Below are 25,644 nucleotides of genomic sequence, written 5' to 3'. Positions count from 1 at the left end.
GGGATGCTGCAGGCTCCTTCCCACCCCACCATGGGGGTGCTCAGACCTCCACAGGGATTGCTGAGGAGAGGGAAAGGTTCCCCTTGGAAAATGCTTTGTCTCTGCAATGTGACTTGAGGAAGGAAATGCAGTGCAAACAGCTGGGTTTGGAGCCTGGGCCAGCTCTTTGCCCCTGGCATGGATTAGGGTTGCACAGGGACAGGCACAAGTGATGGAAAGGGAATGGAGAACATTTGGGCTGGATCTTTGCTCTGCACCCTTTGGTTGCTGCCAGCTCAGGGGAGATGCAGCTCTTCAAAGCAGCTGGGGCAGGTCCAGGCATCCCCATGGCCTTGTGTGTGCTCCTGCTCCCCTGCTGTGCATTCCAAAGGGTTTGGGAATAGGGAGGTCACACACAGGGCTGATGCCACGAGCAGCCCAGCACCACTGTGTCCCCACATCCCCACAAATCCCCCACCAGCAGATTCAGCAGGCACAGCTCTGTCCTGCTCCATCACACGGGCAGTGCTGGCTCCTGGCTGCCTCCTCCCTCCTTTCCCCTCTTCACTATTATTATTTTAAAGCACCCTGAAGCCAAGCATTTTTGCAGAACGCTGAAGAAAAGCCCCCAAATTCCTCCTCTGCTGGAGCCGCGGTGCTGAGAAAGTAGGTTTGTGTACGAGCTGCTATAAAAAGCCCGGCTTATACAATTTTAACAATAGAAAAATGATCTTTGTGCTCCAGTGCCTGCGAGCTCCGGAGGAGAAGGCAGCTTGCTCAGGTGGCTGCTGGATTACAAATGAGCCGTTTGCTTTGGGTTGGAATGACAAGCGATGGCAATCCGGGCTGGTGGGGTGAGCCAGGAGCTCCGCTGGCACAGAGGAGGGGAAAATGCTCTGGTGTGGGAGCTGCCACCAGACTGAGGCCCAAAGTTCAGGCTTTGTTTCATAATTAGCTCATCGGTGGCTTAAGAGCAAATTAATTGATTATTTCCCTGTCATAACAGTGTGTCTGCTGGGTGGGCACCTCTTCCTCTGTCACTGGCTAGTGTGAGTGCCCCGTTTGGCTCTTTCCAGCTGGGAATGGGTCACTTCCATCCCTGATGCCTGTGCCCTCATGTCCCTCTGCTGCCCCATCCCATCCACTCCAGGCAGGGCTGGATGTGAGGGGTAACCAAGGGGACCTGGTGGGCAGCAGCCCCTGCCCTGAGGTGTCATTGTGCCTTGAAAAATTAAAGGGAGTAAATGATTCATGCTCATAAATGTTGGATGGGAACACACAGCAGATTAACGTTGTTGGGTTATTGGGATGCGGCTGGGGTGGGTGTCACCAGCACCCCTGTACCCCAACGGCCAAGGGGGACAGGGACAGGAGGACGTGTCCCACTCCTGATGTGAGCATCACCTCCACCCCCAGCACCACCCTGGGAGGGCGGCTGGGGAAGGCCGAGCGCCGGATCGGGCCCGGCGGGCACAACAACGAGCGGGCTTCTTTATTTCTTATTTAAGCGCCGACATTAAATTATAATTTTCATTTACTCAGAGCACATCAATGATTTAGGGCGACGTGACACGGCAGCGGCACGAGGAGTTTAGCCACAGGCAGCGAGCGGCTGCGCGGGGCACGGAGCGGGCGCGGAGCCGTGTGCTGGCTGCGGTGGCACCGATCCCGCCGGCTCGGCCAGTCCCTTTCTCCAAGCCCATCCCTGACCCCTTTATCCCTCTCCCCGCAGGTGATTGCACTTAGTAAGAGAAGCAAGGAGGCTGAGACGGCTTTCCTGAGCATTTACAAGCAATTGCTCCAAGCTCCAGGTAAGCAGCGCGGTGGCGACCTGGCTGCCTAACGAGTCGCGTGCCGGTGCCTGGAGGAGCCAGCGAGGACCGCGGCACCGTCCCTGGCACAGCTGGCACCGTCCCTGGCACAGCTGGCAGCATCCCTGGCACGGCTGGCAGCATCCCTGGCACGGCTGGCAGCGTCCCCGGCACGGCGGGCACTGTCCCCAGCACGGCTGGCACCGTCCCTGGCACAGCTGGCGTCGCCGACCGCGGCCGGCGCATGGTGCTCTGGAGATCCCAGCCGAAGAGAGGAGAGGAAGCAGCTTTTGCCATCGCTGTGTTTCAGCCCCTGAGCCAAATGCATCTTGACATTAGGAAAGGAATACATTTGCTCAGCCCGTGTAGTAACACTGCGGCTATTCCCACTTGTCTGTTTGACGGTAAGTTGACCGAAACGGCCGAGCGCCGGCTCGCAGCACGAGCCACGGGGACATCCTTCCTCTGTCACCCCATGGCTGGGGCACTGCGCCATCCTGGGAGGGGGAAACTGAGGCACGGGGCAGCCCTGAGGTTTGTGTTGGCAGAGCTGGTCCTAGGGACGGGTGAGGAGCTGGGAGCCCCCTCCTGCTGCTCCCCACTTTGGGGGTTTCACGTGCACCAGGCACGGAGCGTCCCCCGGCACGTCGGGGACTGAGAGCTGCAAACGGCTGAAAATGCGCGGAAAGGCTCCTGCAGGGCCACTAATTCATTTTCCAGACATTTAGGAATAACAAAATGTTTTAATGATTTCTTAGGGGAATTAGGGAGACATATTTTTGTCCTCATTAAATTTTCTCCTGTGCTACGAGAACCAAATGTCAGCTCGGTTTGCAGAACCCAGTTATCTTCCCTCCCCACCTCCCCGCGCTCACCCGCCGGCTCCTCCCGCCTGCACACGCCTGCACATGGATGCACACACATGCACCCCCCAAAACTGCTTCCCTGCACTCCTCCTTCTCCTCCCTCTGCTCTCCACAGCATCTCTTGCTCCTCTCCTGCACCCCAAATCCTCCCTCCCACGGTTCATCCCTGTCTGTTCCGTGTCCACATGTCTCTCGACAGGCAAACTCTTTGTGGAATACTTTCCAAGCGCCACATAAGTCCTGATTCGACATTTTTTGCTTTGAATGGCTGCTGTCAACACAAATCTCTGGCAGAGACTGTAACGGAGCCTGATTGCTCAGCAAGTATTTTGATAAGTGAGCTGGCTGTGTGTCTGTAATTACGGGAGAAAACCGTAAATCTTTTGGATATTGTTCACACAGATGTGGCGTGAAGGGAAGGGGGGGAAGCAGTAAAATGTGTTAAAAGCATAATTAATGTCATTGTTGTTGGGGATGATTTGATTTAAGGCTGACTTTGACTCGTGGAGGGATTCGTAGGGCGCTGGTGGAAGTGTTTGAGCAGGTTGGGATGGAGTGGCAGAGGAGAGGCCGTGGTGGTGGAGAGGTGACAACACTATGGAGGTGCTGTGGGTGTCCCATGGGTGCACCATGGGTGACCTGTGCTCCTCCTGGAGCCAGGCAGCAGCAGCATGGAACGTGGGCTGGGTAGAATGGCCCTGGCACCAAGATTAGTTGCCGATCCCCAGGGATACAGGTGCTCCTGCTGCTGTGTCTGCTCAGGAGAAGGTGAGGAGCAGTCAGAACTGCCCCTGTCCCTGTTAGTGAGCATCCAGAGGAGGGCCGTGCAGAAGGGTCTGGAGGAGGAGCCATGTGAGGAGCAGCTGGGGGCACTTGGTTTGTTCAGTGTGGAAAAGAGGAGACTGAGGGGAGCCCTCATCCCAACCCACAGCATCCTCAGGAGGGGCAGTGCAGGGGCAGCTCCAATCTCTGCTCTCTGTGGGCAAGGACAGCACCCAGGGAATGGCTGGAGCTGTTTCAGGGAGGTTTAGGTTGGGTATCAGGGAAAAGTTCTCCCCCAGAGGGTGCTGGGGCACTGCCCAGGCTCCCCAGGGAATGTCACAGCCCCGAGGCTGCCAGAGCTCTGGGAGCACTTGGACACTGCTCTCAGGGACAGCCTGGGATTGTTGGGCTGTCTGTGCAGGGCCAGGGGTTGGACTCCTGGATCCTTGTGGTCCCTTCCAGCTCAGGATATTTTGTGATTCCGTGATCCTGCTGCAGCACTGCCGGTGCCACTAAAGAATGGCCAATGACGCCAGCTAGTGGTGGCACTTGTACTTGTATTTATTCATTAAATTAATATCTATATAAACTGCATATGTAGTGGGTGAGGGTATGGAGTGAGAGATCAGTGTGCCAGGGCAGGGACACACTGTTTCCCAGGGGAGCTGCCTGCACCATGGCCCCAGAGTGTGCCCTGCCCTCAGGTCCTGTTTAGGCGCACGTGTCCCTCGTGTCCCCCGTCACCCATCTGTGCTGCTGGCCTGTGTCAGGTCTAGCCTGTCCCAGTGGAAGATGTGATCCATGGAACAAGGGACCACACCCCAATATCTCACATGTGGTGGTAGAGCCAGCCCCACAACTGAGGATGGCGTTTCCCAGTGGATGGGCAGTGTGGCATTAGTTCAGTGTAGTTATTCCAGACAGGAATTTGGCATCTGAGCTGCCCTGGCTGTTGTAAAGGTTTGTTCTTCCCTTCCCAAAGCTCTGCTCCCACCATTTCATCCCAGGCTGGCAGCTCCAAACATGGAACAGCACACAGAGGCATCACCCAGCTGTATTTCACCAGCAGGGCTGCAGCTCATGGGAAGGAAAATGCTGACCTGAGGAAAATCCCTGGTGCTTTATCACTCAGACCCATTTTTCCCATATTATTTCTCATCTTGGAGGCAGGAGGAGTTGCTGGTGTGGATCAAACAGGGCCTGTCCCAGCGTTTATCTCCATGGAGGCAGCTCACAGGCTGGCACAGAGCCTCCTGCCAGCACCCCCAGGGCTGGGGAGCACAGGGGGGACCCCGGCAGCGCCCAGAGAGCAGGGTTTAATTATCCATATCCTTCTCTCCACTCACGTAGTTATGGGTGTTATTAATGGCTGTGGGAGCATCCAGGCTGGCTGGGGCTGTGCTGCATCACTGCCATCCCACACCCTTGGGTGGGAAACCAGCCTGGGGGTGCTGAGCTGAGTGAGAGACACCAGGAGCTGAAGGATGCCATGAGCATCCCCAGGAGGGTCCCAGCTGGAGCCAAGGCCCTGTTTCAGTGACAAAGCTGACAGCACTCAGCATCTGCCTCTGGATCCTCATGGCCAGAATCCTGGCACAAATCTCTTATTCCATCCATTCATTTGTGACGTCCAGCAGAAAGAAGGGATAATGATCCCTGTGGAGAACACTCCAGGGGCTTTTGGTCTGGCAGTCACTAATCCAGGGGGGGAAGCTCTGGGGTGTGATGGTGTGGGATGGCAGGGCAGCAGTGGAGCAGACTCCCCAGATCCCATTTAGAGGAGCAAGTGCCTTGGCATTTCTTGTTTGCAAGGAGCATCCACATTGGCATGGACCAAATCTTGCATCTTCTGGGCAGGTTCACCCCAAAGTCATCTGGTGCATTGTTTGACCCCCAAATCCCATGGCATGGCCTCCTTCATCCCACTTCCATCTCAGCCAGGGGCTTGCCAAGCAGCAGAGCTGCTCTGTGTCCCGTTCTGAGTGGAGGCAGCCAGTTGTTGGAATTCTTTTCCACCACCCACCCTTATTATCTTTTACCCTTGGATGCCTGCCACGTGCCGTACGGTAGCATGCCTAACTCCATCCCACTTCCCTGTTTGCCTAACTTTTTGACCCTGGAGAATTCAAATCTATTTTCTTTCCTTTTCTTTTCCATGAAAAAAAACCCCAACAAAAAAAAATCCCCCAAACCTACATTAACCTGGCTCAATAGGAGGCATTTTCTTGAACTTATTAAAAAATCCAGACTTGTAAATTAATTTGTTCATGTTGTACAATGGCAGTGCAGATGGACTCATTAGCATGCACACAACAAATAATTATAGATGAATTTTTAGCTGGCCTGCTTAATGGGCTTGCTGGGTTAATTATGTCAATGTATAATTACATCAGCCCTGGGAGACATAATGGCACACCCCGCTGAGCAGACACTAGCTAATGATGGTGTAATGCTGACAGAGGGAAGACGGACGGCTCGGGATGCACCTGCTTACCTCGGCACAAACCTCCATTGTCTGTGCCCAAACCGGCCCTGCCAGAGCCACCGTGCCCTGGGAGGTGATGTCCCCATGCCCCCAGCCCGTCCCTCCGTGCCTCGGGGCTGGCAGTGAAAGGCAGGGATATTCCCGTGGCACCTGGAATGGAAGGATGTCCCCATGGCTCCTAGAAAGGCAGGACCTGGCGTGTCCCCATGGCTCCTAGAAAGGCAGGACTCAGGGATGTCCCCATGGCTCCTAGAAAGGCAGGACTCAGGGGTGTCCCCATGGCACCTGGAATGGCAGGATGTCCCCATGGCTCCTAGAAAGGCAGGACCTGGCGTGTCCCCATGGCTCCTAGAAAGGCAGGACTCAGGGGTGTCCCCATGGCACCTGGAATGGCAGGATGCCCCCATGGCTGCTAGAAAAGCAGGACTTGGCTTGTCCCTATGGCACTTGGAATGGCAGAATTCAGGATATCCCCACAGCTCCTGGAAAGGCAGGACCTGGTGTGTCCTCTTGGTGCCTGGAGTGGCAGGACTCGGGGGTGTCCCCATGGCACCTGGAATGGCAGGATGCCCCCACGGCTGCTGGAAATAGGACTTGGCTTGTCCTTATGGCTCCTAGAAAGGCAGGACTCAGGAGGTGTCCCCATGGCACCTGGAAGGGAAGGACCTGGCATGTCCTCACATCTCCTGGAATGGCAGAACTCGGGGTATCCCCACAGCTCCTGAAAAGGCAGGACCTGGCGTGTCCCCATGGCTTTGGGAAAGGCAGGACCCGGGATGTCCCCACGGCACTGGGAGGTGGGAGAGGGCCTGGGGGGGGCCATCCCTGCTGCTCACCGCCCATCCCGCATCCCGCAGACCCCGCTCCTGTGCTGGAGGCTGCCCGGAGCCTGGAGGATCGGCTGCAGCAGCTCCAGCGCCTCGAGCCGGAGCCGCCGCCCCTGAAGGATCTCAGCCGGCCCTGGAAGAAGCACCCGGAGCTCGGCAGCACCAAAGGTACCGCCGGGCTGGGGAAGGGTGGCAGCCCGCGGTGCCGCCTCTGAGCATCCCTGGAATGCAGGGCGGGTCCCAGGGCCAGGAGCTGCCCCCTGGCCACCGCTGCTGTCCCCTCCGCAGCCGTGTGTGTGACTGTGTCCCCCCGCAGAGCGCAGGGAGGGGAAGTCGCCGGCGGCCGAGCCCCCGCTCCCCGGCCTCGACGGCAAAGCGCCCGGCACAGAGACCCCGCTGCAGAGAAATGAGGCAGACAAGCAAAAGTACGTGAGAGCCGGGAACGGGGCGGTTTTGGGGCGCTGTGAGGACCCGTGGTTCTGTCCCCGCTCCTTCACGGGGAAGTCTGTCCATTCCCCTTCTCCTTCCCTTTGCTGTCCGGTTGGGAGCGGTCACATCTCGCTCTGAAACCCGACACCAGACTCTCCCAGTGTCTGTCTGTCTGTCCATCCATAGTCCCCGGTGGTTTTGGGGAAGCAGCAGGCGCAGCCGGGACAGGTCCCTCCTGTTGTCCCCTTCCGCGGTAGCCGTGGCACGTGGCTTTGCTCGGACCTGGGATGAATCCAGGTCGCTGTGTGAACCTCATGAGATGACCTTTTAATTCGGAGGCTCTGGTGCCTTCATTGTTATTCCTTAACACGCTGCACTGGGGAAACAAATGAAGAATCTTTAAACCCTAAATTGCAGATCTCTGCGAGTAAGTTCCTGGCAAGTGCAGGCTATAAATAATACAGAATAACTTTCCCCTGATTGCTTCCCCCTCCTCCAGTTAATTACAGGTAGGGGTGGGCTGCCATGCCCCCCTCAGAGGGGTTTCAGCCTCAGGGATCAGGGACCGTTTTCAACCCAAAGTGAATTTTTTTACACTTGGGGCAATAAACCTTAAACTTGTTACCCCTTAACATTGAGGGGTAACACAGCTTGGACACATCCTGCTATCCACTGGTGGGTCTTTCCTGGCTTCAGTGAGTGGTGGGGTAGAGGAGGGGACTCTGTGAGGGGTCTCTGTCTGATTTTGGGGGGCTGTGGGGTCGGCACGGCCGCGGTGCCCCCGGTACATCCCTGGTGCCCGTCTCTCGCAGGGGCCTGCAGGAAGCTCAGGTCACCTTGGCCGCTCGGCTGGGGGAGGCAGAGGAGAAGATCAAAGTGCTCCACGCAGGTAGTGGGGCCGGGACAGGGGCTGCTGACCATGCAGGGCCAAGTCCCCACCCCACAGCTCACCCTCCTCTTCCTCTTGCCAGCGCTGAAGGCCACCCAGACGGAGCTGCTGGAGCTGCGCTGTAAATACGACGAGGAAGCGGCGTCCAAGTAAGTTCCCAGCAGGGCTGGGTTGTGCTCAAAGCTGAGCTGAGCCACTTTTGGCAGCACTGGGACATCTCCGTGGTGCTACTTGAGGAGCTGAGATACTTCAAGCCACTGCAGGAACATCCTGAGCTGTGGTGTCACCAAAACTGCGGGGAAAACAGAAACTCTCTAACAAAATCTTTTAAGTGTTGGAGAGCCAAAGCATTATTTTATTCTGGCCAGGATGTGCAACTGAAATTGTTTCATCCACTCATGCCCACGTTGTGCAGGGAAAATCATTCAATCACACTTAGTTTCATATCAGACCTTTCATGTATTTGTGCATAAAAACCCCACAGAAATTCTCGTTCATTGGTCTCAAATGACACAATCCTTAGTTTTCCATCTCCTATTGGTTATTAATTCCTTCACCTTTGATGCTAATTGGGTCCTCATCCTTGCATTCAATCTTTTCCCAGACCAGGTGTCTCCGACCCACCAGGGGGAAAATGTGTGTTAACGTTCCCTTATCTCCTGTTTATCTTTTGGCTACTCCCAATTCTTCCCCAGGAGTCTTTTGAAAAGAAACTTCAGTTCTCCTCCCACTGGGCAAAGGCGAACGAGCCTCTGATTAAAATTACAAAAATATTTGGAAAGTTGTATCATTTCCAACAGAGGGGTCCTTATCCCTCAGCCTCCTGACCGTGTTCTGGGCTGTGTCTGTGCCTCCACACCCTCTGACACCTCTTGTTTTCTGTCTCAGGGCAGATGAAGTCGCCATGATCATGACCAACCTTGAAAAAGCCAACCAGGTGAGCCAGGAGCTGACTTGGCAGGAGCTGGTGGGGTTGGCCCTGCAGACCCTGGGGTGCTGCATGCACCCCGAGCATCTGTGTGGCCTGGATGTGTGTCCCCAAAACTGATAAGGGGTTGACAGGCACCAGGATTGGGAATCCCTACAAAAGAGAGCTTAGGTTTCCAACCCCTGGTGGGACCCCCTGTCCCATGTGTGGGGTCAAGGGTGTGTTTGAGTTTCTGCCAGGCTCCATTTGGGTGCTGGAGCTGGCACTTGTCACCTCCAGCCTCTCACGGGTGTTTTAGGGCACAGCCCACACTGTTCCTGTGTTAGATTCCAGTGTCATCACTCTTGGTCCTGTCCACTCCTCTTAATTAGTTTTTTTTAATTCTGAAAATGTAGGTACAAATAAATGTATGTGGATAATAAAAGAAGTCTAAAGAACAATTTGTGTACATAAAACCATCCTTTTGGGTGAAAAAAAATGATGTCCTGGATATGGTCTGCAGCCAGTGCTGAAGGATTGGGATCAGGAACTGTGTTAGGACATGGGGACCTTAAATACATGGGGGTATCTTAAATATCTGGGCTGGGTTTAGGATGCTGGAGGTGGGAGTGGGATGCTCAGGAGAGGCAGAGACTGGGACAGATCCTGGATGCTGTGTGGGGTGGGATGAGCTGCAGTGCCTGGTGTGATTCCTGCTCTGCTCTCTTGCAGCGGGCGGAGGCAGCGCAGAGGGAAGTGGAGAGTTTGCGGGAGCAGCTGGCGGCCGTCAACAGCTCCCTGCGCCTGGCCTGCTGCTCCCCGACGGGCACCACGGGGGTGAGGGCATCCCTGGGGACAGGAGCACCCCTGGGGGACAGGGACAGCCCCGGGGCCAGGGACAGCCCTGGAGCCAGGAGCATCCTTTTGATCCAGGAGCATCCTTTGGGGCCAGCAGCATCTGTCACAGCCAGGAGCATCCCACTGCCCTTGGGAGCGCCCTGCTGATGCAGGAGCACCTTTTTGTGTTTGGGAGCAAGCCCAAAATGCCTGAGGAGTGTTTTCACCCTGAGGTGGTGGCACTAGTTGTGCCCTTCAGCCTCCCACGGAGAAGGGGACATGCACCCCCACAGCACTGAAATGCACCTGGGAGACCTTTAAGGGCAGAGGGAAGGTCTGTCCCTCCCCAGGGCTCTGTCACCAGTGTCCCCAATGCACTGGGCTGAGCCCTGTTTCCTATGGGGACACGTCCAATGGGAAGGGTGGCCCTTGTCCCCACCTTGGGTGGCCGGGAGCTGACAGTGTCCCCTCTCCCAGCAGGACAAAGTGAACTATTCCATGTGCTCAGGGTCAAGGTTGGAGGCAGCTCTGGCTGCCAAGGACCGGGAGATCCTGCGGCTCCTGAAGGACGTCCAGCACCTCCAGAGCTCGCTGCAGGAGCTGGAGGAGTCCTCTGCCACCCAGATCGCCGAGCTGGAGGGGCAGCTGGCCGCCAAGAACGAGGCCATCGAGGTGCGCCCGCGGGGGCTTGGGGTGTGCCAGGGGTGGGGGACACGGGTCTGGCCGTGCCGTGTGGCCACCAGGAGCTGGCTGCAAGGAGTCCCCTCCTCTGCTCCACAGAGGCTGGAGGAGAAGCTGCAGGCACAGGCTGACTATGAGGAGATCAAAACGGAGCTGAGGTATGGCTTGACCGGCGCCCATGGCTGCCTTGCCGGTGTCCCGGCGCCCATGGCACGCTCCCACAGCCATGACACAGCCACAGCCACCATGTCACCCCCTTGTCTCCCTCCCAGCATCCTGAAAGCGATGAAGGTGGCCTCTGCTGGCTGCAGCCTGCCCCAGGCAAGTGCCATGGCGCGTCCTGAGGCGCTGGCCGGGCTGTGCCAGCCCTGCCGACGGTGCCTCCGCCGCCTGTCCCCATCTCGGCTTGGCTCCTTGCAGAGCATCTCGAAGGCGGAGGAGACCCTGCTGCTGGGGAAGGAGGCTTTCTATCCCTCCCAGAAGTACCTGCTGGAAAAGCCCAGCCTGTTGGCCAGCACTGGTAGGGACCTTAGATTCTGTGTCATCCTGCTGGGAATATCCACGGGAATGTGGGTGGCCTGACTGTGGTGGGGTGGGATGTCACCTGGGGAAACTGAGGCAAGAGCTGTTTGGCTGCAGGGCTGTGCTTGAGCCATGGCCAGGGGGACTCTAGTGTGTCTCCCTCTCTCTCCTTCATCTCTAGAGGAGGATCACTCCGAAGACGAGTCAGGGAAGGATCCTCTGGGCATGGAGCAGCCGTACCCATCCCCCCACCACGCCCCGGCCGATGACCCCGCGTCCCCCACTCCCCTCCCGCCGCTGCCTGGCCCCGGCGCCGCCCCTGACGGTCCCCGGACTTTCTCTCTGTCCCCCTTCCCGGGGGGCGAGCGGCTTTCAGGGGACCCCAAGGTCCCCCACCTCCCTCTGCCCAGCTACAAGAGCGAGAGCAGCAGCGGGGCACCGCCCTTCCCCTCCTCCTTCTTCGGGGCCAAAAGCAGCACCGTGCACCCCGTCCCCGTGCCGGCCACCAGTGCCACCAGCCCGCCCGGCGAGCCCTCCGAGGGCAGCGCCGGCAGCTCCACCGAGGAGGAGCAGCTGGACACGGCCGAAATCGCCTTCCAGGTGAAGGAGCAGCTGCTGAAGCACAACATTGGGCAGAGGGTCTTCGGGCACTACGTGCTGGGGCTGTCACAGGGCTCTGTCAGCGAGATCCTGGCGCGGCCCAAGCCCTGGCACAAGCTGACAGTGAAGGGCAAGGAGCCATTCATCAAGATGAAGCAGTTCCTCTCCGACGAGCAGAACGTGCTGGCCCTGAGGACTATCCAGGTGCGCCAGAGAGGTGAGTGGTTGGGGTGGCCCTGGCCAATGAGTCCTGTCCCCCTCCCAGTGCACCCCAGTTCACCCTGGCAGCACCCTGGGGTGCCCCATGCCGTGGCAGGGGGGCTCACCAGACCCTGATGTGCTGGGTGCTGGTCCCAGCAGTGGCACCCCAGGATTTTCCTGCTGGGATGGAGCTGGCTGCCGGGTGGGATGAGCCCTGGCAAACGGCAGCAATTAACAACAACCCGTGGCTGTGGAACTGCATCCCCGGACGTGCTTTACTCATTTATTCTGACAAGTGCCATTTAATTATTCATTAGGCTGTTCTGTGCTGTATGAATCAATGTGCTCGGGAATATTTCATTAAAATAATGAAGTTTAGTGCTGCGGAACCTTGGCGTGATGTTGGCACCGCCGTGGAATGGTGACTCCCATCTCTGGGGGCAGTGGCTGCTGGCCACATCTCAGCAGTGGCAGCTGGTCACTCGCGTCCCCGTAGTGGCACCAGGACTGGACAATGCACACCCATGGTCCATTCACCTGCTGGTTCCAGCCTGGAGGGCTCTGATTTATCCCCTGGATCTGATCCATCATTAACACTTCTCTTACACAGCCAGGAGGGCACAGTGCCAGGGATGGGGACATGGTCTCTGTGCCTGTGTCTCCGCTCCTGGTGGGGAGAGGGTGCCCTTGGTTGAGATGAGCAAGGTGGTGGGAGATCCCATGCCAGAGGCAGGAGCCTGCAGCCAGGGCTACCAGGGCTCCCTGTGCTCCATTAACGACTAATCGGGAGTGACATTTGTCTTCAAACCAACATCCCTAAAAATAACTGAACATGAGGAGCAGTAAATACTTCCTGACATACAAGTGGGGCTTGTAAAACCAGCGCTGGTGACAAAGCTGTTATCCTGCCTCTTTGATCAGGTAGCATCACGCCACGGATCAGGACACCAGAGACCGGCTCCGACGACGCCATCAAAAGCATCCTGGAGCAGGCAAAAAAGGAGATTGAGTCACAGAAGGGAGGTAGGTGCAGCCATGGGGGTGGCTCCAGGGGTGGCCAAGTCCCTGCTCTGCCCTGTGGCAGCAGCACCTGAAGAGGTGCCAGTGGCTGGGTGCTCTGTGTCTGTGTATCCTGTCCCAAAAATTGGCTTTTTTGGGGGTGTTACACCCATTGACATCCATGGAGAATTTTAGGGCGTGTTGGAAGGAGATGCCGTGTGGGATGGAAGAGTCCCTGTGCAGCAGAGTTCAGATCTGGGCTTTCAGAAACTTTAGATGCACTCTTTTTCCTCGCCCCTGCCCCAAACCAGATGATTAAATGAGTATTCAGGATCCATCTGGCACAAGGAATCATTAAAGCAGCTGCTCTCACAGTCAATTACAAGAAATGAAATACATTAAAACAGGTAGTCTGCTGAGAAAGCAGAATCCCGGAGAATTAAATTAGACGAGAACGGTGGAAAAACAGGCAGGGGAAACAAACATGTTTGTCTATCGCATTGTTGGTAATGGGATTTATTTTGCAATCATCAAAAAAGCAGTTGGCTTTGAGTCGGGCTGTTGACGCTTTTGCTTTGTGGATGCTGCTGGTCCAAACCAGGTCGGGATGAACCGCTTTCCTCCCACACCTTGAGCTGTGGCCACACAGTTAACGATCTGTGCCGCTCCTCGGGGCTGCCCTCACCTCTTTTCTCTGCAGGGGAGCCCAAAACACCATCAGCATCACAGGCAGTGGCCAACGGGGCGGGCAGCAGCAGCTCTGAGGACGCCATCAAGAGCATCCTGGAGCAGGCGCGGCGGGAGATGCAGGCGCAGCAGCAGGCACTGCTGGACATGGAGTCGGGGGCCGGCGGGCGTGGGGGAGATGCGGCGCCCGCCGAGCGCTCCACGCTGGCCACTGTCAGCCAGAACATCGCCCCCGCCTACGTCAAGCAGGAGGAGGGGAGCGGGGCCAGCCCTGGCCCGCCGCAGACGCCCCTGGCCGTGCTCTCCCCCGCCGCCTTCGTGCAGAGCATCATCCGGAAGGTGAAGTCGGAGATCGGCGACGCCGGCTCCTACTTCGACCAGCACTGGGCGTCGGAGCGGAGCCTGCTCAGCCGGCCCTACACCTCCGTGTCGCCTTCGCTGTCCTCCTCCTCCTCCAGCTACTCCAGCATGGCCAACGGCCGGGGCTGGCCGCGGGGTGAGCCCGGCGAGGGCGGCACCAACGAGGACGAGCTGCAGCCGGCGGATGAGGAGCCCCAGCGGCTGTCGGAGATGAAGGCGGAGGGAGCCGGCGCGGAGCCGGTGGCTGGTGGGCGTCTGTCCTACTACCCCACGTACGTGCCACGGACCCTGAAGCCAACGGTGCCACCACTGACGCCAGAGCAGTATGAGATGTACATGTACAGGGAGGTGGACACGCTGGAGCTGACCCGGCAGGTCAAGGAGAAGTTGGCCAAGAACGGCATCTGCCAGAGGATCTTTGGAGAGAAGGTACCAGCCTGGAGAAGGGGGGTCTGGTGTCCCCTCTGCTCCATGACCCAGAGCCTGGGGCTCATTGATGGCCTTCACCAGCTCCTTCCAGAGTCTTCCTTTTCCCTGGTCTGTTTCCCCTTGGAGGACTCTGAGTCCTCAGCTCTGACCCAAGTCCAGTCTCCCAGTGGCCACCACTAATTGGTCGGTGGCAATTCCCGTCAAGAATGCCCAGTCCCCTAAAGAGAGCCCTGTGGGGACCAGCCTCCCACCCCACTGGGTATCCCAGGGGAACCCACCATCAGCACCCATGGCAGGGGACAGAGGGTCCAGACATGCTGTGGGGCAGTGGGTGGCAGTGGGTGGCATCCTGCTCTCCCTCCCCTGACACGGGAGTGGAGGGCAGGCAGCTTCCCAGCACTGGGGGAGTGCAGCCCACCTTCGGCTGGTGACACCTGCGTGGTGCCCAGGTGCTGGGACTGTCCCAGGGCAGTGTGAGTGACATGCTGTCGCGGCCCAAACCCTGGAGCAAGCTGACACAGAAGGGTCGGGAGCCCTTCATCCGCATGCAGCTCTGGCTGACAGACCAGCTGGGCCAGGGGATCAGCCAGCAGCCCACACCCTCCCAGGGTAAGTGATATCACTGTCCTCATGGTCCCCATGTGCCATCAGTGTCCCCATCCCCACCACTTCTGTGTCCATCCCCTGCATCCCAGTGAGTTTGTCCTGCCCAAACAAACTCCCATCCCAGCACTGGGAAGAGCTATCCCTGCCAACTCCAATACCAACATCCAGATCCTGGGAAGCCCCTTTCATCCCCAACCCCCTTCATTTAAAACAAAAAAGGGAAGCCACATCAAAAATCTTGTGCCTGACATAAAGCAGTAACTGGATTTATTGTGTTATATCGGTAGCATTTTCTCTCTTTAATTATTCCACCACCACCATCTCCCACTTTGTAGCCACTGAAGAAGCTTGGCTGGTATCCCTCTTCTCCAGAGGGCAAAGCCACGGGCATCCCCCAAATGCCCTTCCTGCTCCCTGCCCTGTCCCCTCCCACTGACCCCTCTGCCCTGGTGTCACACAGCCAGCCCGGCGGAGCCCCAGCCGTCCCCCTCGCCGCCCCCCAGCCCCACTGAGCACGAGAAGGGCTGCCAGGAGCCCCTCACCCTGGCCTTGGAGAGCAGCAAGGAAAACCAGCAGCCCGAGAGCCGCTCGACGCCTGCGCTGGGCGGGAAGATGCATCCCAACAGCCAGGGCCCCATGGGCATCCAGGAGATCGTCGCCATGTCCCCCGAGCTGGACACCTACTCCATCACCAAGAAGGTCAAGGAGGTCCTGACAGACAACAATTTAGGTGCGGGCCCTCTCTCTGCCCAGGTTTTTGGGAGCTGCTGGTGAGACTGCATGGATCCAGCACCCCAATACCTGTAGATGCAAACCCCCCCCCAGACCTTTTTCTGTGGGTGCTCATGGGAATTCCAGGAGGATGCTGGCTGGGAAATGGGGTGCACCTGCTCTGCAGGGGACAGCAGCTCCTCTCCCACTGCTCTACCCCGCTAACCACCTCTGCTTCTCCTCTGCCAGGCCAGCGGCTGTTTGGGGAGAGCATCCTGGGCCTTACGCAGGGCTCGGTGTCCGATCTCCTCTCCAGGCCCAAGCCGTGGCACAAGCTGAGCCTGAAGGGGAGGGAGCCCTTCGTCCGGATGCAGCTCTGGCTCAACGACCCCCACAACGTGGAGAAGCTGCGCGACATGAAGAAGCTGGAGAAGAAGGGTGAGGGACGGGGTGACACAGCCCTGCTGGGGTGCCAAGAGGGGGGTCCTGGGCTGGGGGGCGAGCGGTGCCAGCTGGGTGTCCTCTCCTGCAGCCTACCTGAAGCGCCGGTACGGGCTGATGAGCGCTGGCTCGGACAGCGAGTCCCCCAGCGCCCGCTCCGAGTGCGCCAGCCCCAGCGCGCCGCCGCAGGACCTCAGCCTGCTCCAGATCAAGAAGCCACGGGTGGTGTTGGCGCCAGAGGAGAAGGAAGCCCTAAAGAAAGCCTACCAGCTGGAGCCATATCCTTCCCAGCAGACCATCGAGCTGCTCTCCTTCCAGCTCAACCTCAAGACCAACACCGTCATCAACTGGTTCCACAACTACAGGTATGGACGCTCCCAGGCTTTGGGGGTGCTGTGCCACGGAGGGGGTGCCACTGTTCTCCTTCCAGCCTTCCCCGTCACTCTTCCCTAGATCGGAAGTGCAGACACACTGGAGGTCCCCAGGTTGTCCCCAGGTTGGTGGGTGGTGTTGGCTACCTTGACCAAGTCATGTTGAGCATCTAAAGTGGTTTCCATGCTCAAGTCCACCTGCTCACTCCAGAGCAGGATCTCTGTGAAGGGGGAGGAAAGACCTTATGGAGGCTGCCGGAGCATGGGACCCATCCCCACAGCAGCCCAGCCCTGGGGAGCAGCACAGGTTTCATCCCTAGGTGACATTGCAGTGGACAATTTGTCCGCTGGCTGGAGACATGGCATGGGGCTATGGGTGGTTGTTGCCACCCCTCCACGGTTGTGTCCTGCAGGTCACGGATGCGCCGAGAGATGCTGGTGGAGGGCACGCAGGACAATGACACGGACCCGGAGCAGAGTGGCGGGACGGCCATCCCGGGGCGCCGGGCCCCCCACAGCCCCGATTCGGACACCGAGGATCACAAACCCGTGTTGGTGGGGGGCGAGCCCCCCTGTGCCGCTGTGCCCGTGAAGGTGAAGGAGGAGCAGGGGGATCCGGGCGGCTGGAGCCGCCGGCGGGACTCACGCAGCCCGGCTGGAGCGGCCGAAGGGACCGGACCTCCCCAGGAGGAGCGGGGGGCAGCCCCCCACCCCGCCACCCCCAGCGCCGGCAGCCTCCCGCGGCGGGGAGGCCGTGCCGGTGCCACCGCCGGGGGACCTCCGCCGCCACCACCGCCACACCCCGACAGCTCCCAGTCCTCGGCGGGCTCGTCCCGTTGCAGCTTGGTGGTGTCCCCAACGTCGCCCTCGGCAGCTTCCTCTCCCGGCCTCACTGGCTCAGCCTCACCAGGACCATCCTCTGCCGGGCCGGTCTCGCCGGCGCTTCCACCGGCTCCTGGCCCCCGGCTCAGCACCAGCGTGCAGCGGCGCCACGAGAAGATGGCCAACCTCAACAACATCATCCACCGCCTGGAGCGGGCTGCCAACCGCGAGGAGGCCCTCGAGTGGGAGTTCTGAGCCCCCCGACACCCTAAATATATATATACCCCCCCACATATATATATATTTTGATAAATGCAGTGTGCACCGAGAGGTGACGAGTGGCCGGCGCCACGGAAGAGGAGCGCCCGTGAAAAAGAGGGGACCCCTCTCTATGAATCCGCCCCACGCCTCTGGCTTTGTTTTAAATGTGAAAAACTGGGAACAATTTTAGAAAAGAAAAACAAAAAAATCAAAAAATATTTATAGACCTCTTTTAGATATTTTAATAAAAGGATACTTTGGAATTTATTAACAGCTTAAGCTGCTTTGATATTAAAGATAGCTATAAAATCAAGATGATGTAGCAGTCGTGTCATTAAATGTACACTGAAGTCTTGTAGTTTGCCACTGGATGAGATTAAAAACAAATAAACAAAAAAAAAAAAAACCCACCAACCCACAGAAAAGACTTTTTGAGCAAAGCCATCAAGAAGCACTATGAGACTGACCAAATTTAAGAAACTTTTGCAGTTTCCACCCCTGTCTGTAAGACACTGCATCGCTTCTGCCCCAGCCAGAGACTGCGTCCTAGTCCCTGAAGACTCTAAAGCCCCCGACGCCATCGAGTATGTATTTAGTTCTGGTGGTTTATGTTTTTGGAAGCCTTTGTAACACAGAATGTCCCGTGTGGTTGTATATGTTGTAGAAATGTCTGCAATAGCCTTCTGGAACAAAATGTAGCATGGTCCCAACGCCGTCCCTCGGGCTTCCTCCAGCCGGTGGCAGCTCCCATCTGCCATGGTGCAGCTCATGCCAGCTCCCAAAGGAGGAGAGAAAATGAGGCAAAAGCAAAGAAAGCAACCTGAGTGAGCTTGGGATTTTGGGAGTGGGATGGGAAAATGTCCCTGGGTGAGATGCTTGAGGATGGTACCAGCTCGCTGGGGGTGGACATCATGGCATCCCGGTTCCCTGTCCATTCAGGAAAGAGAAAGATGGAGCCTCCAAGCTTTGGCTCTGGGGCAGCAGTGCTTAAGGCGAGCACCCAAAAATTGTGAGCCACCCACTCACAGGCTGAGCCCTGCTTGGGGCTGCTCCAGCACCACAGCCCAGCACTTTTTTAGGGAGAGCAGCTGGGCAGGAAGAGAATCCCCTTCCCGCAGCCATGTCCCAGGGAGTGGATGTCAGTAGTGCCAGAATGAGCTCTGGGATGTCACACCAGGCTCCTGCCTAAACTGGGCAAGCACCACCAAGCTTTGGCTTTCCAAGGCTGATCCTGTGTAGACAGAGGAGCTCAGTGGTGACACCATCCCGGTGTGCTCCCTGTCACCTCCCTGACCACACCACCTCCAGCCGGCCTCTGCCAACAAAATGCCTTTAAATGATGTGGAGTGTCCCACCCTGGGCTGCTCTGCCCTGTCCCCTGCCCACACAGTGTCAACCATCGCCCACCAAGGCCCTGCCAGGCTCCTAGGTGATGCATTGACTGATTTTCCACTGTAGATGTTTTTATCAGAATAGAAGGTATTTTTGTACTTGGGTGGTAGTAGACAAGCAATGCTGGGTGAGGGCACAGCTCTCCTTGCCTGCCTCTCCTGCCCCAAGGAGCCCCAGGGTGCCCATGGCTGCTGTGCCATGGTGCTGTGGAAGGTGGAGGTGTGACCACTGACTGCCTTCTCCGTTGTGTGCTAGAGGGAGCTTTAGTGGAACAGGATTTGAGGAAGCACTTAGGATAGTCCTGAGCACGGCAACCCTGTTGTATGAAAGCCAGCGGGACACACCGGTCACGTTTTTGTTAGGCTCATGTTCTGTACTTCAAAAGTTTCTATGAGATTGATGAACTTTGTTTAACAATTTTGGAAGGAACAAGTTCTGTAAAGAGCCACTAAATACAGAAGTTGGATACGACTCTGGCCTTGGGGTGTGTTTTGTCTGGAGGTGATGGAATGGGAACCCCTCTCACACTTGCCCAGTGTCGGCACCCTCAGAAGTCACAGCTTTGCTTCGGGATTGTGGCAAGAGCTCTCATTATCCCAGTGACTGGGGGATAAAAAAAAGAAGGTGTTAAATGGGGTTAGTCCAGCTCAGGGTGTGATCCTGCCCCATGAAATTCCTGTGCTCATCCCTGCTGCCAGTTTTCTCCTGCCCCTGGGGTAGCTCAGCATCCTCCAGCGTGAGTTTCAGCTTGTTTATCATAAAATCATCATTTCCTGGAATGGTTTGGGTTAGAAGGATCATCTTACTCCAACCCCCTGCCATGGGCAGGGACACCTTCCACTAGACCAGGTTGTCCAAAGCCCTGTCCAACCTGGCACTGCCAGTGGCACCATGCCCCAGCACAGCTCTTATTCGGAGCCAACCATCGCTGGGCAAGTCAGCAGCTTCTGACACGAGGCAGGGCTGTTTGTGTCTGATGAATTAATAAATCCATATGTTGCATATCTGTTTGAGCTTGTTTGTCAGCTAACATGTTGAGAAGGACTTTTTTCTGATGGATATCTGAACGTCTGGAGAAGCTGTGCCAGCTGCCATGGAAACCAGAATCTTCCCCTGAGGTGAAGGATGGAGCCATGGGAACCATCTGGGTGCTCCGGGTGCAGCTGCACCCTGGCTGCCCTTGGCACTGCTCCAAATGCCAAATTCCATAGGAGGATGCTGTGCCTGGCCAGGAGCAGGCTCCATGGTCTGCAGGGCTCTCGGTGAGCAGGTGGCCCTGGCTGCCTTTGTGCCTCGGTTTCCCCAAGATGTGATTGCCCTGCCTCTGCCAGACCTGGTGTTAAAGAGAAGCTGGAGGCATTCATGCAGGTGGGATGTGTGGGCAGGGACATGGGCATGTGCTGGCCCTTTCACAAGGACAGAGTCCTTGGTCCCTGCGTAGCATCAACAAGGGGACAGATATTTTGTCCTGGTTAAGAGACACCCTGACATGGGACCACCCTGGCACCAGGTGTCCTGATGTTCCCAGGGTGACCCCATCCCATCTCACCCCATCCCTGCAGGCAGATATGGGGCTCCAGGGCACTGCAAGACCCTGGCATTGGCCATGTCCCCTTCAGGTGACACAGTCCCTGACCAGCTCCACAGACATGGTGGGGACAAAAGAAGGATTAAAATAAAGCATTAATTCCCACCTGGACACCTCTCCCCAGGGGCTTAGAGGCACAAACAAGAACCATGGATGGGAGGGAAGTTCTAAAACAACTTTTATTATAGAAAAATCTTGTGCCTGTCCCAAGGGAGCAAAGGGAGCTGGAGCCACCCAGCCCTAAGCCAGGGCACCCTGACTGCTCCCCCCTGCTCCAGGGTGGGTCACCCCACCTCTGGGCCAGCAGCTTGAGTTTCTGATGTGGAAATAAGATAGAAACACAGGCATGAGACACCAGTTTTGCTCTGCTTTGGCACATGAATCATTCCTCACGCTCTGCTGCTGACACACACGTTCCCATTTGCCACCATGAGCGATGCTTCCCCTTAGTGAGCTGGCACGGGCATGATGTGCTGTCCCAAAATACCCACCAGCAAAGCAGTGCCTGCAGCTGCTGAACTCCCCCAGGGTCTGAACCCCCCATATTCACCATCCAGGCTGCAAGCAGCAATTGCTCCCTGTGAAATGCCTGGGGCTGGGTGTCACCAGCTCCCGGGAGCGTGCGGAGCTGCTGCTGCCATTAAGGAAGGGCTGCACTCACTGATATTTTCATTTCAAACCACATCCTGCTGGAGCAGAGGGATCTGGCAGAGCTCAGCCGACCTCAGCCTTGTGCTGGGGCCAGGAGGGGAAGTCTGTGGCAGGCTCTCCACTGTGGAACCCACACGGGAGCTCAGGCAGGCGAGATCCCATCACAATCCTCCTCCAGAAGTTGTCAAGGCGTGATCCCACTGCAAGAGCACCCAGAGGCCCCAGGAGAGCCAGAGCAGAGGTCGATTTCCAGGAGGCCTCAGTCAGTGAGTGATTTGTAGTTTGCTTGTGCTGAGTGGAGCACCCCAAAACCACATGGGGGCATGGCTGGAGGGTACCCATAGGGTGCCCATTTCACCACCACAGAGCAGCACTGGTGTCCCTTGGTGCCCAGCCCTCGCTGGCACCACCAGCAGGTGTCCATCACCACCACAGCCAGGTCTGCACGTCCTGGGGTGAGGAGGGGACAGGGCCATCACCAAGGATGGCCACCTCCACCCTGCCCCAGCTCCAGGTAGGTTCCCAGGGCTCAGCCACCGCTCAGGGCTGGGGGGGGCCACGCCGCTTCTGCTGCCAGTCCTGCCGGAGCCGGGCCACCTCCCGGCTGTACTGCTCGTGGAGCCGGCAGAAGGTGGACGGGCTCTCTGCAGCGGCCGCCCCGGCGCTCGCTGCCTCGCCGTTCGACACCCGCCGGCGCGGCGGCAGCGGCGGCGGCCGCGGCGTCCCCTCCTCATCGTGCCCTCCGCAGCCAGAGGTGCCGGGTGGCCGGTCCGTCCCCAGCACGTTGTTCCACACCGCACAGCCGTTCTCCTTGGGCAGGATGGCAGGCAGAGCCGGCAGCCGATCCCGGGACTGCTCCAGTACCGATGGCTTCGGCTTCCAAGGGCCGGGAGCGTCCTGGGAGCCCCCACATCCTCCGGCCAGCCCCCCGCTCATCTCCTGCAGCTGCTTCTCCAGCTCCCGCACCACCAGCCGCATGTAGTCAAAGCTGGCTCGGGACAGTGACTTCACCCAGGACTCCATGGCCGCCTGGCTCTCCGCCGCCAGCACGTAGGTGCGGGACTTGCTGCCGCCAAAGCGGATGGCGAAGGTGAAATTCTCAGCCGAATCGCAGAGCTCCACATTGCAGCCCTCCAGCACGATGACGCCCACGGGCTCCCGGCTGTCCCGCTCCTCGAAGTAGAAGAGCATGTTGCCCTTGAGCACGAACCAGCGGCGGTGATAGGCCGTGTGCCGCTCGCCGCGCTTGTAGAGGAAGCCGGCGTTGTCGGCCGGGGAGTCGCAGGTGGCGTAGAAGGCCAAGCTCCGCTCGTTCAGCTTCATGGCTCCGCGCCCTGCGGGGACAGAGGGTGCTCAGCGCTGCGCCTTAATTGCACGGAAACGAACCATCGCCTTTTTGTTCGTGCTGGCAGCAGCCCTGGCGCCCAGGAAACGGAGCTACTGAATAAACAACCCCGGGATAGTCGGGATAAGCGCGCTCCCAGATAAGGTGCTGAGTCCGGCGGATGCCGGGTAGGTTCTGGCTGTCCAAGGCTCACTGGGGACGAGGTTCACTCCCCCACCACCACCCCAGTACTGTTTTCCCACGGAGGAGCCCCAGGCAGGGCCTGTCCCGATGCCTCACGTCACCTGGCACAGGTGACCTTCCCGCCGGCGCCGTGTTTTCCGCGTCGCGCCGCTCCTCCCCGCGGCGCGCAGGGAAGGTTTTGGCCGGCGCCGTGGATCTGGCTGCCGCTGCAGAGAGCCGTGGCCATGAACCCTGTCACCCGGGCAAGGCCACCGCTCCTCCTGTCCCCTAATCGCTGGTGGCCTCGCCGTGCCAGACTTTGCACTCACCTGGACTCTACCTCCGGTCTGCGGCCGTCACCAGCGTCAACGACACGCGCGTGGCCGTGGTGGCCGTGAGAGCGCTGGATCCGGGGTCGGATGGCGCGAGGGGGCTTTGGGACACGGCTCCCACACGGTCACCTTTGTCCTCGGCTCCCACCGCCCCGGCCCGCCCGGCCCCGCGGGCGGAGCGCTGCTCCCGCCCGCCTCCGCCTCCGCCACCGCCCATCCCCGCGGCCGCGGCCGGGAGGGAGGAGCTGGGAAAGCGCTCCGGAGCTCGGCCCCGGGGCAGGGAGCTCCTGGCTCGGCCCAAAACCTGCCGCAGGTCACGGCTCCGGGCACCGGGACTGAGGGCCAAGCAGCAGCGGGAAGAGCGAGGGGGGAATGGGGGAGAGATGTGGGCACGCACTGGAGGGTGCAGGGGATATGCACATCCCGGGATGAATGTATGGGTTTACTCAGGGATGTGCATGTGTGGGAAACCCAGGAGTTTAGTCCTGAAGGTGGCTGCCCAACGTTGAATTTTTGATCACATTTTGGAGGGAAAGAATTGGGATTCTGGGAACATCTGGCAGGGAACGGGCAGAGGTTGGTGGATGAGGTGGATGACACAAGCCCCACAAGGAGAGTTGGTGGCAGGACATGGACTGGTCCTGTGTGGGTGGGGGATGCTGCAGGGGACCAGGCTGCAAGTCCTGGGTGCTCTCCTGACCTTCCAGCCATATCCTTGGGCCACAGCCACGTGTGGTGTTGTCTCAGTGCAGAGTGACAGAAGAAGCTGAGTGGGGACAAGCCTCCAGTCTGACTTCTGCTCTTGGTTGGCCTTCCAGGCTTGCAGGACCACCTTGGCAATGTTGCTGTCCTCACCATGTCCCAGTAAATACCAGTGTCAAGGATTTGCTCTCCTTATCTCCTGTCCCTTTCCTCCAGTTTCCTCATCCCCCTGCTCTGCTCCACAGCCATGTGTGCATTTTGGCAATCAAGGCACTGGCAACAAATTTACAGGTCCCCATCCCAGAAACCCTGCTGTCCCTGACCTCTGCCACAGGTTGTGGTTCACTCCCCACCCACAGATGCCCTCATTTCCCTGCACAGCTGCTCAGGACTTTGCAATTTTCTGCTTGTGTCAGAGGTTTTCAGTTCACCGAGGGTTTTCCTTGTCACCTGCAGACTTTCACTTTCAGGCTATAAAAAGGGATTCAAACCAGCACTAAAACCATCTGGGCTTTATCTTCCCTCCCGAGCAGAGCAGCTCTGTTCAAGGTCGCTGGTGGGAAGTCTCGGGGCTCTGCAGCACTTATCTCCCTGCCTAGCTCAGAGATGCCTTTTCACACGGCAAGATTAGAATGGGAAGGGCTGTGGGGAGAAGCAATATCTTTATTAGAGCAGCTAGGGTAATTGGAAAAAGGCAACAGCACTCCCAACTCTGCTTTCCTTTTCCTGGGACTCCAAAGCCACGTTTTCATCTTGCAGAGGTTGTTCCTCCTCCACAGCTGTTCTGGAAAATCATCCCAATTCCTCAAAAATACCGACGAAATTCCCCTGTGGATTTTTGTTTCCCGTTGGGTCTCTCTTGGGAGAGAGTCACATGCTGCTGCACAGGCTTCAGGACTTCCCTTTCTGAGCAGCTCCATATTTTCCCCGTTGTTCCTCAGGGTCCCCCCAGCAAGAAGCCCAGACCTCATTCCTCAGTTTCCCTATCAAGTTTTGATGGGAAAGATGGGAAAATGAGCTCCCACGTTGAGCTTGCCCGACAGCAGGGGAAAAGAAAAGGGTCTGAAAGGAGGTGAGGGGTGCCAGCAGCATTTCTGGAAATGGGATGCCCTTGCCCTCCCCTTCCTGCTGCTCCCATGACCAGTGACTTGGTGTGATTGCACAGCAGCGGGTGCTGGACTGCTCAGCGTGGTGATCGGGACCCCTGAGTCACCCCCAGTGCCGGGAATCTTGGGGTGCCGGGGGTACCGGCGGCTCTCGGGTACCCGGCTCTGTGCATGTCCCGGCAGAGAATCATCCCCCGGCAACCCAAATGGATCCCAAGCTGTGCTTCGAAGTTCAAGGCGAACAAGTCCTGGCTGTCACAGAACGCGGGCGTGGGGCGGGCGCGACGCTCCCGGCGCCTCTCGGGGTGCGGGACCTGCCCCGCTCCGCTCCCACGCGGGGTTCCCGTCCCACGCCGCCTCCAGACGGGCACCGGAGCGCGCTGCCCCCGGGCCCCTCCGGGCAGGCGGGGAAGGACCGGAGGCGGCGGCTGCAGCGCGAAAAAGGGCCGGGAGAGGGCGGCGGGAGCCCGGCCACGGTGGCCGGAGCGCTGCGGGGCTCGGTGGGGACGCTGGGGCAGCCAGCCCCGGTCACTGCCTCCATCCCGTTCCATCACCGCCCTGCCCATCAACACTCCCTCCACAACCAACCCAATCACCCCTAAATCACCACCTCCGTTACCATCTGCCCAGCATCCAACCCTCGGCAAAAGCCAAGCTAAGATTTTGGGGGGCATTTTCCAGCTCGGCACAGACCCTCACAGCCAAGCATTTCCAGATGTCGTCGCCCTCTCCGGGCAAGCTGGGACGGACAATACCTCAGAGTAGGATGGAAGAGGTCACCTGAAACCCATCACATCCCACCCTGAGATGTGCAAATGAGCCGCTTTCAAACCATCCCACCCATCCTGGAAACAGAATGGGCCAGAGCAGAGCAATTAAGGGG

The 25,644-nt window shown here is 58.2% G+C and overlaps 2 protein-coding genes across 4 annotated transcripts in view; one reads left to right on the top strand and one right to left on the bottom strand.

Moving 5' to 3' along the window:
• The window catches only part of CUX2 (cut like homeobox 2), a 62,062-nt gene extending 42,718 nt beyond the window's left edge, over positions 1 to 19,344 (top strand). The window contains exons 2-19 of one of the 3 annotated variants that reach the window (XM_059863393.1): positions 1,712 to 2,194; positions 6,761 to 6,898; positions 7,047 to 7,155; positions 7,972 to 8,048; positions 8,131 to 8,197; positions 8,937 to 8,985; positions 9,688 to 9,792; positions 10,273 to 10,464; positions 10,573 to 10,631; positions 10,746 to 10,993; positions 11,177 to 11,812; positions 12,718 to 12,819; positions 13,496 to 14,271; positions 14,721 to 14,880; positions 15,338 to 15,607; positions 15,838 to 16,026; positions 16,121 to 16,394; positions 16,814 to 19,344. In XM_059863393.1, the coding sequence (XP_059719376.1) occupies positions 2,035 to 2,194; positions 6,761 to 6,898; positions 7,047 to 7,155; positions 7,972 to 8,048; positions 8,131 to 8,197; positions 8,937 to 8,985; positions 9,688 to 9,792; positions 10,273 to 10,464; positions 10,573 to 10,631; positions 10,746 to 10,993; positions 11,177 to 11,812; positions 12,718 to 12,819; positions 13,496 to 14,271; positions 14,721 to 14,880; positions 15,338 to 15,607; positions 15,838 to 16,026; positions 16,121 to 16,394; positions 16,814 to 17,477 (4,275 nt within the window). In that variant the 5' untranslated portion in view covers positions 1,712 to 2,034 and the 3' untranslated portion in view covers positions 17,478 to 19,344. Of the gene's footprint in view, positions 1 to 1,711; positions 6,899 to 7,046; positions 7,156 to 7,971; positions 8,049 to 8,130; positions 8,198 to 8,936; positions 8,986 to 9,687; positions 9,793 to 10,272; positions 10,465 to 10,572; positions 10,632 to 10,745; positions 10,994 to 11,176; positions 11,813 to 12,717; positions 12,820 to 13,495; positions 14,272 to 14,720; positions 14,881 to 15,337; positions 15,608 to 15,837; positions 16,027 to 16,120; positions 16,395 to 16,813 lie in introns of those variants that run through there. The other 2 variants (XM_059863392.1, XM_059863394.1) reach the window with 2 other exon arrangements.
• Positions 19,345 to 20,617: 1,273 nt separating this feature from the next.
• PHETA1 (PH domain containing endocytic trafficking adaptor 1) lies at positions 20,618 to 23,134 on the bottom strand. Its single transcript, XM_059863395.1, has 2 exons — positions 22,951 to 23,134; positions 20,618 to 22,448 (listed from the first exon to the last, which is right to left on the bottom strand). The coding sequence occupies exon 2, from the start codon at positions 22,435 to 22,437 to the stop codon at positions 21,655 to 21,657; it is 783 nt and encodes a 260-aa protein (XP_059719378.1). The 5' UTR covers positions 22,438 to 22,448; positions 22,951 to 23,134; the 3' UTR covers positions 20,618 to 21,654.
• Between the last annotated feature and the right edge of the window lie 2,510 nt (positions 23,135 to 25,644).

Source organism: Haemorhous mexicanus, chromosome 19, assembly GCF_027477595.1.
Source record: "Haemorhous mexicanus isolate bHaeMex1 chromosome 19, bHaeMex1.pri, whole genome shotgun sequence".
Lineage (NCBI taxonomy): Eukaryota > Metazoa > Chordata > Aves > Passeriformes > Fringillidae > Haemorhous > Haemorhous mexicanus.
This window is presented reverse-complemented; position numbering and strand designations above follow the sequence as displayed.